The sequence below is a fragment of the Dicentrarchus labrax genome, unplaced genomic scaffold (assembly GCF_905237075.1).
Source record: "Dicentrarchus labrax unplaced genomic scaffold, dlabrax2021, whole genome shotgun sequence".
Taxonomy (NCBI): domain Eukaryota; kingdom Metazoa; phylum Chordata; class Actinopteri; family Moronidae; genus Dicentrarchus; species Dicentrarchus labrax.
In genome coordinates this window covers 5,297,394-5,310,316 of record NW_026136722.1, presented here as the reverse complement: position 1 = coordinate 5,310,316, position 12,923 = coordinate 5,297,394, and the positions used below count along the sequence as shown (strand labels likewise).

Genomic DNA, 12,923 nt, shown 5'->3' with positions numbered 1-12,923 from the left:
TTATTCTATAATAAATAGAAGCATTTATTTATGTACAGCAATTTTTTAAAGTTTACAACAAAGTCTAAAACAGTGACATTATTACCAGAAAACAGTAAAGACCAAATATGTACATTTATGAACATTATATTTACACGCTTATTCTGCACTGTTACGTCGGTGAATGTAAAATTACTTTATGTACAGCTTCACTAGCACTTTTTTTTCTACCTAAAAGCCTTTTGACAGTCATAACCCACATCACAACAACGTCTTTGTTAGGTATAACCTCACCTGCATGTAACACTGCCACATGCCTCAAACAATTCACTGTAAACAGGCCGACACTCTGATTTCAAACATTTCTACCGAGTTCAATAGCACCAACAGGAACATGTGAATAAAATATTTCATTAAAAAGGCACACATTTGTCAGCAATACAAATAAATGAGCTCAAACAGCCGCTGAGAACTGTGTTTTTAAAAAAACACGATAGGGCACATGGCTTTCTTTTGTCAGGAATGCTGGTATAAGGCAAGTTGAGGTTCTGGTCCTAAGGGAGGATGTAAATATACACGTGTCATGATACAGAGCATTAGACACGGCCCGATTGGTCACACGTGGTTGCATCAAAGCGTTTCAGTCTTTGAGGAATGCACTGGTTCTCCCGAGAGGGGCATAAGGAGGGAAAATTTAAAGATGGTCCTCCAGTGCACAGACAGCCGATCACAAATCAAGAGAATGGAGCTGAAACTCATAAATGACAAACAGCTGCTGAAGAACGCAGTGTTGTTGTGAAAATCTGAAAGTTAATACAGAGCACAGTATCAAGGCACAGATCTATTCTTGGAGCTCAACTACAGCAGTGTCTTCAGGTCCTTTCGGGTGGCATTTTTGCTCCACTACTGAGGCAATAGCTGGTTTAAACTCAAAGTTACACATACACACACACACATCATTATGAGACTTTTTGAGGTCACACTGGTTAAACTGGCACATGCAGGATTCTTATTAAATTCATCTACTGCATGCTCAACTTTAAATCCGCTCGATCAAGTGTTTGTCTTGGGATAAAAGTCAGGTTCCGATTTTCTTGTTTCCAACAAACAAAGAGAAAAGACAACGAAAACATTCGCCATTTTGGGAAAGGTGAAGATTGATTCCACTCTCATGTCTGTGCAGGAGCTTGAGCTGAATGTAAAAATCTTAGCTTACCATAAAGACTGGAAACAAAAAGAAACAGTTAGTCTGCCTCTGTCCAAAGGTAACAAAATCCATCAATCAGCACCTCTAAGTTTTTGAGTAACCTTGCGAAGCAGCTGGACTCTCAAGATCACAAAATTACAAGATCACGTAAGAGTCTATCTTGCCAGGCTTCAATCTATCTATCCAAACCACAGTTGTTCGGACCAATCAGCATCCTATGAGGAACTACTGACAGCTACAGTATGAGTTGTTGAGTGTTAAACAGTGTGTGAAAAGTAAGGTTAGCGTAGATGCTTCTAGTATCAGTTAAATCAGAACTGGAGAGTATTGAAGTCTTGGTATAAAAAATGTTTCGTCTTTTCTCCCGACTGGCTTTGAGAGAGTTTGACTACATTATATGGTTCCTTGATCTGATTGGTTGAAGATAAAGTGACAAACAATCATAGACAGATCTTCCAGTCACCTGCTGAATATTTTTTAGAAGTGCCTGCCCTTTTCCAAACATGTGGAACAGTGACTTCCTAGATGGTTCTGTGTGACAAATCATCTGGCACAGTCAGGTTACTGTTTGAGCTAAGCTTACTGTACAAATATGAGAGTGGCAGAGAAAGCAAATAAGATATGATAATATTCAGAAATAAAATTTAAAACAAAAATAAACTGATATTTACAACACTCATTGGTGAATTCTACATTACAAAAGTCAGAGGAAATTCCCAATTATAATTTTCGTTAAATGAGCTCAGTTAAACCGCTGCTTGAAAGACATTATGACATTATAAGACATCATGTGGCTTTAGCAGTGACACTCCAGTTCTCCAGTTATGTCATCAACTTCACGGTTAGGATAGCAGGTAAAAAAAAAGTTAGATGGAGGAATCCAGCATCTGATGATTTGGTATGATTTTTTGAGGAATGGATTGTCAGCTGTTCACTTGATGGCAAAAAATTTGCAACCTGAAAAAAAAAGTTTCACCCTGGTTTCTCCACTGTAGAGCGCTTGTTCATCTGTGAGGATATTGTGGTTCAAGCTTGTCTGATACTGGCTTTGACTTCCATATCTTTGTGCTGTGTGAGGTAAAAAAATACAAAAAAGGACGTCTAAGGTAGCTTATCGTCGAGGCTCTTCTTTCCGCCCTGCCCGATATTGTTCAGTTTTCTGTGAAGGCTGGATTGTCCGCCTCTTCATCCAAGCTCACAACCTGTCTCTGAGAGCAAATAAAAAGGATGTCAGACAGGAACTGTAGCCTGTATGTGCAGTTGTTGAAGGAGGAATCCAATCAGATTTCATTAGCTGATGAAAACATGTAATATGGATCGATATTGGTTTATCTCAGTAAAATTTAAACAGTTAAGTTGAAGTGACTCCTCTTAGACTCACTTTTGGGTAGGAGTAACCGTCAGGGCTGTGGCTCCTCCAAATGTGCACCTGGTCCTCAGTGGTTTTCTGATAGACGGGGTTGTCAAAGTGAATCGTGTTGGTGTTCTTCCTCCTGTAGTTCCTCCATAGCAGCATACCACCAACAGCCACAAGACAAACGATCGCTACACACAGGGAGCAGGAGAAGAGACACGATGGTGTTATAACTTCAAATAATTCGTATTTTCTGTGAAGAAACCATCATTGCGGGAACTGACAAAGCAACTCACCCAGAGGTATAACGATATACAGAGCTATCGGGGTGGTGGAGGCAGGGTTGGGGATAGCTGCAGCAAATCCATGTCGGAAATCTGAGGGAAAGGTAAACACAAGGAAAGAAGTTAATGATACATGAAGCTGACCTGCACGTTGTATGTGTGTCAGAGCTGGGAGAGCAACGCACTCATAGGGCCACGCTGCTGGCTTTGCACGTTTTTATCCCGCTGACCTCAAAGAGTATATACTCTACATTAGTGACAGCTATTTCCCCATAACATACCATGCTTACAATACCACTTTTAAACAGATTACCAACATCCATTGGTTAATCCGAGCAGTGCAGTATGATAATAAACTTTAAGAGACTTGTCATGTGGTAATGTAGTTGCAGGTGGGAACTGTTTGTCAATTACTTATTTTGTGGTGTCTTTAAGTTCTTGTGAGAATCTCTACAACCTGATAAGACCTGAGAATCAGCTGCCCAGCAGGAAACTATTACAAGGAACTACCTAGTCACACAATCCTTTTCCCTGTGTCCATGTTTGGTTAATGTCTAAACCTTTTTTTTTTTAAATGGTCAACATGAATGTAAAGCGAACTTTCTACAATTTGAATTAAATTATAGATATTGAATATATTAACTATCTAAAATACACAAAACCACCATTATGGTATTTCAACTTGCCTGGAGAGGTAACTGGAGTCTCCGTGGTGGTCTGGGGAATTTTAGGCTTCACTGTCTGGGGGGACGGGGTCCTAGGTTCAGGTGTGGTGGTCCTTACAGGAGGCTTGGTGGAGCGTGGCACCGGCTTTGCCACAGTGCTGGTGATTAGGATGGGCACTGTGGTGGTGCGAACCTGGGGCTTGGGTGTGGTGCGAACCTGGGGCTTGGGTGTGGTAAGGACCTGGGGAGTGGGTGTGGTGCTGGCTGGCACTGGTGGCTGAGGGGGGGTGGTAGCTGGAACTCGAGGCTGCACGGGAGCTGCAGGTGTTGGCACAGCTGGCAAAGTACAAAAATAGATGAAGAGTGAAACATAGGAACACAATTGAGATAAAAGTTATTTCACCTAATTTTCACCTCAATATTATACTTCAGTACATCGCTCTTTGATCATTTACATACCAGGTACACATGTCCTCATATCCCTGGCTAGCATCATGTTATCTGGACAGACGCAGGTATATTTGGGGGGATGTCTGCCAACTTGAGGAGCTGCCAGGCACAAAAATTCACAGCCGGATACCTGGCACCAATTTCTCCCTGCAAGGGAAAAGAGGATGAATTTTCTAGTTTAGTTTAACTGCTTTACATGTTTTGAAGCCATTATCAATGTTATCATACTGAAATACACTCTGCTAAGGCTTGCAAACAGCCATATTTAACAAAACAATTCCTTTAAAGTCAATGAGTTGATCTAGAATATTTTGTCCAAATATTCAATATGTACATGCCTAAAATTGCAAATATTCAGTGTTTCCCCGATATAGTCTGTAGCCTATATTATTTAGACCATTATGGGTTTAGACACACATACATCTTGCCACTTTGCTTGTGTAAATGTTAATTTTTTTTTTTTTTGCCACGCCTTCTGGTGTTAAACTAGGTCATAAAACATCACCTTATTTAACACCTTATTTGCTGTTTTTCTTTGGCAAGAAAGATCTCAATAAAAAAATTATTAATTTGAATTTTATCTTATTTTCCAGAATTCTGACAGTATGTGAGAGTGGGGTCCCTTACCAGCGGGTTGTTTGAGGTTATGATAAAGAATAATGTCCTCTGGTGACGATAGGTGCTCTGCCACTGGTGTGATGTCACCACCCGTGAGTCTGTTTGCACTGAGGATGGCATTGTTACTGACGTCTGTCCAGAACACACTTTCCTAGAAGCACAAAAAAACAACCAAGCTTTAACTTTAAGACTTATAGGGACAGTAGTAGCAGCAGTGAGCAATACTACTGTTTACACATGCAGTGAGGAGTTTATGGCATGTTGTATTTGACAGGCTCTGGGTTTATGTGTAACAGAGCTTATCAGGTGGTAAACATGTACCTCAAACACAGTGAGTCCCAGCGGGTGAGCCAGCTTGTGCTCGTCAATGATGAGGGTGCGTCGACCACCGCCCTGCACATCGATACTAGAGAGGGTGTGCAGCTTAGAGTCCACCCAGTAGAGCCGCTGGTTCAACAGGTCTGGGGAGGAAGAATAATGGGAGGGGGGGTCGACAGGTCAGACTGGAGTGACCCCTGGCATTGACATGAATGGATAAAAAAAACAACTTGAAACCGGAGAGTCATGAATGTTTACCGAGTGTAATCCCATTAGGCCACACGATGTTGTCAGTGACCAGAGCGGTGCGGTCTCCTCCGTTAAGGCCTGCTTTCTCAATCTTAGCTTGATTCCCCCAGTCAGTCCAGTAAATGAAGCTGGGAGGACACAGATATGTTGCAAATAAAATATTATAAAAAAATAAAATACTGTAATCAATACAATCCTAGAGAGTCTGGGTAGGATTTAGGCTTTTATTAGTTATATTAGACTTACTTGGTGTGTGGGTCGACCACAATCGCGCGGGGTTTAGATAAACCTTGGTGGAAGAGAGTTTTGCGGCGGCTACCATCAGCAGTTACCACGGAGATGGTGCTGCGAATGCTGTCGGTCCAGTACAGGTTACCATGGATCCAGTCAAAAGCGATGCCTTCAGGAGCGTCGATGTCGTTACCGATGATCGTGCTGTGATGAGTGGAGTCTTCAGCCGAGTCCATCTGAGCTCTGGATTGAAAGTGAAGAGCTGGTGTCAGGCAGGAACAAAGCAAAGAAAAACACCACTTTCACTCTGGTTTCATTCTTGCTTACCTGTAGATTTTCTTTTGGGAGATGTCTGACCAGTAGATCTCTTTGGTGGCCATGTTCATGTCGAGAGCCACAACGTTCTTAAGACGGGGGATCACTCTGGTGTACTCACTTTTGTCCAAAGTCATCTTTCTGACCTCGTGACGATTGGTGAAGAAAAGATAGGCTATTGTACCTACAAAATCAGAGAGGATAAGATTTTTATATCAAATTATGTTTGTTTCAGGTCCAGAAGACATGCTTGGAAAAGCAATATATGAAGATATTTTACTCAAAAACATTACATTATTATTGCATCTTTGTAAAGCATTGAATAGAAATATCTAAAAGTGGCAATTAATTGTTTTGTTTCCAAATCTTTTTACATTATTCCATTCTTTTCTTTTTTATTCAACTTAAGCCTATCACTTAGTCTGAAATGTGGCCATAACTGATCATCAAATTAATTTCACATTGTTTTTATAATTAATCTAAATGAATGAGTTAAATGTGACAGCCTTTAACACCAAACTGGGGTGGCCAGGCATTTTTAGCCACTCCTCTAGATCCCCCCCAAAGGTTGAACTGAAATTTGAAAGATATTTTTCAAGGAAGCTTTGTACCGTTTGATCAAAGTTGTAATTACCAAAAGAAGAAATGTAGGTTTAAGAGGTGGTTTTTTAATTTGTTTTCCAGGCAGTGTGAATTTTGTTTACTGTAATTTGATTGGAACAGTGTCTGTCTGGGTCAGCACTAAAAATAGCTCATAATATATCACTTCAGTTCCAGTGGCCACATAGGCAGTACGCCAGATGGTGTGGAGATGTTGTTAGCCGTTGCTCACTCTGTGACTGGGAGTTTTGACAGTCCCTTAATCTATCATCACCACAATGAGACCCATAAAACATACACAGCTAATCCTAGTTAGACTCCCTTCTTTGTACGCGGGAGCTGCCAATGAGTCAGCAGGTGTTGAAACGTGAACTAAACATAACGTCTTGTGTGAATCAATCCTAGTGTTGTCAACCTAGGCTAACTAGCTTCGAGGTTAGCTAGCTAGGTTAGCCTAAGTTTGATCCCCTTTTGAAAAATGAGTCAATGAATTCTGCACAATAGCTGCAATTTCATTATAGTTTTCGTTTCCTAACACAGAAAGTGTGGAGAATCCAATTTCAGTTTGTGTCTAACAAGTAACCTAGGAGCATATGAGGTAGTTAAATTCATTATCTCCACAAACGTAACAGGAAAAATAACATTTGAGAACACTATTCATCATCTTTGAACATCTGTTACATAATAATGCCACAAAGACTCAGAGAGCTTTACCGATGGCCTTGCAGGCTTTGGTCGCTGGGTCAACCTGGTAACCCTCCTCGCACTGGCATTTGTAACTGCCTATCTGGTTGATGCAGATCTGGCTGCAGGTGTCCGGGTTGGCACACTCATCGATATCTGATACAAAGAAAAAGGAACACAAATTAAATGAAACACACATGACAGTGTAACGAAACAGTAGCAATGCTGAGTCACTGTGTCCATAAGAAGTATGGAATTTTTGTCTTTATTTGACAGGACAGTCTGTGACAAAGTTTGCGTCAGAGTAAACAGATCGCTTGGCATCGTTTCTTAATCTGACTGAAGTTCACGTTGGCATGAAGACTGAGAGATAAAAAGCACATTGACTATTTTATAATTGTATCTGTCTGGGAGGATGTTACCTTCACAGCGTTTTTTGTCAACCAGGCGATATCCAGCAGAACACAGGCACTCGTAGCCGATCTTCAGGTCATTGCAAGTATGAGAGCAGCCGCCGTTGTTGTACAGGCACTCATTGGAGCCTGAGGAAGGTGGAAGAAAAGGTTTAGCATCTTTTTTTCTGACGGCATACAGTAACTGACATTCTGAGGCTACGGACACCATCATTAAATGCATTAAAGTAGTAATTAACCAGACAGTTATGGTGAGAGGCCTCTGTACTCACCACATTCCCTAAGAGGCTCATCTGACCAATCCCTGCAATCACGCTGTTTGTCACACACCTTCTCCATGCTAATACACTCCCCACTGCGGCACTTAAACCTGGTCGGGCCCTCACAGTGGGTCGCTGTGGAAGAGACATGGGAATGAAAGATTCGGTTAGAAACACAAACGAGAGAGTTCATGCAGCTGCTAGCGACCAGGACGGGAAAAGGTAGGGGAGGAGGTTCATACCATTGACACAGCCAATTTCATCACTCATGTCCCTGCAGTCGTAATGCTGGTTGCACTGGCGGCTACCATGGATGCAAGTACCATCGCCGCATTCAAACTCATCAGGACGGCAGGTGGGCCGAGCTAGAGGGATGCAAAGGGTAGACGTTTGGAATGAGTACAAGAGGTGATGACTTAAAAGTTAAGAAGAGAGGAGAATTTAGCAACCATACACACCACAGTCAGCTTCGTCAGATCGATCGAGGCAGTCAGCTCCTCCGTCACACTTCCAGCTACCGTGTATGCACTCCCCGCTGCCACAGCTGAACTCCAGGGATGTGCACTGATGAGTGGGAGCAGTGTCAGGTTTCTGGGTGCCACAGTTCTGGGGCCACTCGTCGGAGCCGTCAGGGCAGTCGGAGTCACCATCGCAGGCCCACAGGCGGGGAACGCAAACGGTGTTGTTGCACTGGAAGGACGTGGGGCTGCAGGTGACGGGCGGGCAGGAGGCCTCGTCACTGCCGTCGTCACAGTCCGCCTCGTCGTCGCACACGAACGAGGACGACACGCACTGGCCGTTCCTGCAGCGGAACTCGTTGTCTGTGCACTGCTTTGGCGCTAAGAGAGAGGAGACACAACGAGGCGATCAGAGTAATGAAAGAGCAGGAACACTTTGGAGAAAGCAGGAAGGGAGGGGACGATAGCTGTGAGCAATAAAAAAAGGTAAATCATATGATATATGAGGATATGGTAAGACCGATATGTGGCAATCTTGCAGCCTTTAGTTAACTCAACTCACCACAGGTCTCTTCATCAGCTCCATTCTCACAGTCAGCTTTTCCATCACAGCGCCATGTGCCCGGTATACACTGGTTAAGGCGATCCGCGCAGCTGAACTCTGTCGGTCTACATGTTTTGGCCACTGAAAGTGAAATACACAAATAAAAACGGTGACTTAGACGACATAATCATCAGACTAGGGGATTGTGGTATTCAAATGTAGGTATGCAAAGCAATGACATCACATGATACTCACTGCAGGTACCAGGAAGTTCATCTGTGCCGTCTCCGCAGTCATCTGTGCCATCACAAACCCATCTGACTGTGATGCATTTCCCATTCCCACACTGGAACTGATTGGTTCCACATGTTGTCAATGCATCTATGACAGAAAGACATAAACACACAGTTCAGCTAAAAGGGCCTTTGTTTTAGTTACCCCCATAAACACAGGCATGGCTGCTAGCGGCTCTGTGAGGCTGCACTTCGGCACAGCAGTGCAAAGAACTGCTAACATGCTGATGTTCGGCAGGTATAATGTTCACTATCTCAGTTCAGTGTGCTAGCATGCTAACATATGCTATTTAGCGGTAAACACAAGGTACAGATGAGGCTGATGCAGGATATTTGGTCATTAAGTATTGGGCAAATTTAAGTTTGACCTGATGATGCAAACAGAAAAGTTATGGGATCACCAAAGTGGCGCTGGGCGGTATGACAACTTCACAGAGGCGCAAAAGAAAAAGTCACCAAAGTCAGTAGAGTTCATCCTCCGGGCACCAAGAATATATGTACCAAATTCCAATCCAAATGGTAGTCCCATCCAATACTTATCAAGACATGTCACTAAAATCATAATGTCAACCTGCTGCTGGCGCTAGGGGTAAGTACAGGGGAACAACAGTTATTAGGTTTCCTCTGGGGACAATGAATGTCTGTACAAGATCTAATGACAATCCATCCAACAGTTGTTGTAGTAATTTGTAAAAACCTTTCGGTGGTCAGCACACAAACACCAACACAGCATTGCCTCATGTCACAAATCACAGGCAATGTAAAGAAAGTTAGTTTTAGTTCACTTCTGCCTCCCAAGCTGGGTTTCATTATGGGAGGTGCTATGTCTTTTGAGTGTTGGCGAAGATGGTGATAAATCTGCTGCCAGAGGAGAAAGGGGCTGGGAGGCAATAACTCTAGCATGACACACACATGAACAGACACACACGTGCCTGTTGGTACTTGTTTAAACAGGGCAGATAAATGGCTAAACCACAACTCAGGGATACTGACTTGTGGTTACTTACTGGTATACTTACGATACGTGTGTAAGCAGTGCCGCCTGCATTTATCAGGCTTTATCAGGGAGCTGCTGCTGATATGCCAAGTTAAAAAAAAATCACAAAAGAAATCTCATTTTCCAGTGTTTATGGACCCCACTGGCAAAAATTCATATGCGGAAGACACAGAGTCGCACTCCCATCCCCCATCTTTAATGAACCCAATGAAGCCAGTGAACTGGAAGCACCAATTAGACTGTACATCAGAGAGGCAGCACTTTATGACAAGTTACTAGAGGCCATTCCTCCCTGTGGCCCCAGGGGCTCCAAAACCCTGCATGGCCACCTGTTCCTAAAAGGGGTGAAGGGGGGGAAGTGTTTACCACTAGGAGCACAGACCACCACCAGGTAGCAGCTAAGCAGCTAGTATCTTCATAGCCCAATACAGAAAGGGCAAGATTTGCTTTTTGCAAAAAAAATCTTATGAAATATTTACTGACATGTAAGAACGGATGGCGAAAACACAACTCATAAATTATGCTTGGCTATGAATGTCCTACAGCATAGTAAATCATATAGCTCCTTGGTGAAGTCAAACATATGGCGCTGTCGGTCATGGTTAAAGCTTTAGCAGTAGGTGATTTCTTCAAGGTGTTTTTGCCACTGTACTGTAGTAGTAGTATTTCTTATGACTTCAAACAGTCACATGGGTGTGAGGACTGTGAAGGAAATCTACTATTGATTGTCATTTCTTTATGACTCCAAGCGAAAGGTGCATTATTGCCCTCATAAGATAAGATAGTCTTCAGTTGTATGTTGACAAACCTGGTCTTTATCAAACGGATATCCTTGTGGGTAATACAAAAGAAATAAAACCACCCACGTAAATGGTTTAACTTTAAACTTTCCTTTTCCCTGTATGTGTAGGGGAGAGAAGGAGGAGAATCAAGCAACTTTATAGATCAGTTCTCATTCCCTGAAACCAATGACACGTCACCCAAAACCGACTTTACGCTGAGTATTTACTCAATGGGCTTAAAGTTCAGACCTTGACAGACAAAATTGGACCGAAAGGCAGCGTTATTGATCAAAAATCAGTGCTGGGGAAATAACAAATGTGCTCGTGTTTGTTGCTGTGACGTCTGGTGTGTTTAATTGATTGGCCATGAGGTGAGCAGAGAGAGCGACAGGAAACGGCTCCTTATCTTTTAAATATTTTAGAATAGCATCTCCTATCATGTAACTCTTGCTGGTCAGAAAGATGAGATTAACACACCCCCCGAAAAACAAAAAATAAATAACTGATCACTTTCTCCAATTTCTCCTCAAAGTGGAACAAGTTCCTCTGTCCAAACACAGGTGAGAGGCAACTATTTCACAACATGGGGGACAGACACATTTCAGTACAACACATATCTCTGTGACCGGGTGACAACCAGTTCCAACATGTTTCACCTCACACCATTTCCCAGAACCAACATTTGGGAACAGGTCTGACAGTGTCTTTACTTCAGACTGAGTGTGACAACCAAAACTGAAGGAATGCAAGACAATGCCTGTGTTTGTATTGGAGGAAGAGTTGGAGTGCTTCCATTCATTTCCACAATATAGGGCGTTTGAGGTGATGGGAGAACGCCTCTTGCAAACATGCTGGATATTGCATCATATGGGAACAACACACTATATGAACTTGCACTACTGGTGAAAACCCAAATTCATCCCAAATGATAGATTTTTCTTTCTTCTTCAGTCATTTAAATGCAAGTGGCACCAATTCCCACATTATGAATGGCAGCAGCTTCAGAAACCGGCTTTTCAGAAACCCCGCTTGACATCTTTACACAGACAGTATTCACACTGCTCAGCCCTCATTGGCTGCACAGCCTGCTGCGAGCGGAGCGCCAGTGAATGAAAGGCACAAAACATGCAGCTTCATTCAAAAGCCGGCAGGAATAAGAAAAAAAGAAAAAAAATGTACAACTGGAAGCTGAAACCATTAATAAAAAAATAAAAAAAAGACGCACGATGACTGAAAGAGGAGTTTGCTGTTATATGTATAAATAATATGAGGTTCAGTGGAGGTGAAATGTTCATTGTAAAAAAAAAAAAAAAAAAAAAAAAAACAGGGAGAAAGATTTGACCTACATTCTGGGAATAATTGCGCCCTCCCCCCATCACCTTGCATCCGGTGCTGTCAGAGGAGTGGGCAATTTAAACCCGCACGGGCTAAATACTTGTCCAAAAATCCTATTTATAATGTTATTCTAACATATATTTATGTCACACAACATCAAGCTGGAGCACAGCACTGTAGTGCTTTAACTAACACAGATGCCAAGTCGAAAATGGAGGCAATTAATGGCGTAATTGATCAAGTTCAAATGAAGGAACTTACTTGTTTGAACAAGGCAGCAGATGAGAAACAACACTGACGCGTAACTCGGCCGTCCCATGTTTTTCAGCCTCACTGGAAGATGCATGAAGCGTGTCAGGTCTCTGATGGGACTTATTGTGTGAGTGTCACTAATGGTTACTGCTGTTGGACACTGCGCCAGTGGTGGTAAGACACTCTGCTGTGTTAGAGATGCTCCTGCTGGAAGATGTGAGGAGGGATGCTCTGCACACTGTAATGTTTGACAACATCAGACCCATTTCAATGTGGTCCAGGAGTGGGTGGGGCCGAGAGGGGCCCCGGGTGGGGGGAAGGCGGGATCTGGAGTGGTGTGATTTCTGAGGCAAACAGCCTCAACAATTGAGGGGCGGAGCTCTGTGGAGGTGGATTTTACTATGAGTTTAACCCTTTCAGGGAGGCGGGGGAGACGCGCGCACACACACACACATACATACAGTATTTGGATGCATTAGTTCAATTTCATTCTCTGGAGGTTTTTTTCTGCGTGCTCAACAGGGTCAGAGTCAGGGGTTTGGACGACCTGGATGAATATTTCTGGGGGCCCTGCAACAGTATGAAGGTCAAGGTTAGGGGTAAAATCATCAGGAATTTAAAGAATAAACTCGGGA

General features: G+C 42.9%; 1 protein-coding gene across 1 annotated transcript; it reads right to left on the bottom strand.

Moving 5' to 3' along the window:
* Positions 1-12,540, bottom strand: ldlra (low density lipoprotein receptor a). The gene is made up of 18 exons (XM_051388270.1): positions 12,298-12,540; positions 8,885-9,010; positions 8,648-8,770; positions 8,086-8,466; positions 7,870-7,992; positions 7,640-7,762; positions 7,377-7,496; positions 6,985-7,110; positions 5,683-5,854; positions 5,371-5,598; positions 5,134-5,252; positions 4,879-5,018; positions 4,567-4,708; positions 3,949-4,086; positions 3,511-3,825; positions 2,837-2,917; positions 2,568-2,731; positions 1-2,394 (listed from the first exon to the last, which is right to left on the bottom strand). The coding sequence occupies exons 1-18, from the start codon at positions 12,380-12,382 to the stop codon at positions 2,338-2,340; spliced, it is 2,763 nt and encodes a 920-aa protein (XP_051244230.1). The 5' UTR covers positions 12,383-12,540; the 3' UTR covers positions 1-2,337.
* Between the last annotated feature and the right edge of the window lie 383 nt (positions 12,541-12,923).

What these genes read in the sequence shown, in the direction of transcription:
- ldlra (XM_051388270.1), bottom strand. Translation starts at nt 12,382, where the DNA reads ATGCATCTTCCAGTGAGGCTGAAAAACATGGGACGGCCGAGTTACGCG. An exon ending in AGCTGATGAAGAGACCTGTG is followed by an intron (nt 8,467 to 8,647) that starts GTGAGTTGAGTT and finishes CCTCTCTCTTAG; the next exon opens with CGCCAAAGCAGTGCACAGAC. An exon ending in CAAAGCCTGCAAGGCCATCG is followed by an intron (nt 5,855 to 6,984) that starts GTAAAGCTCTCT and finishes CTGATTTTGTAG; the next exon opens with GTACAATAGCCTATCTTTTC.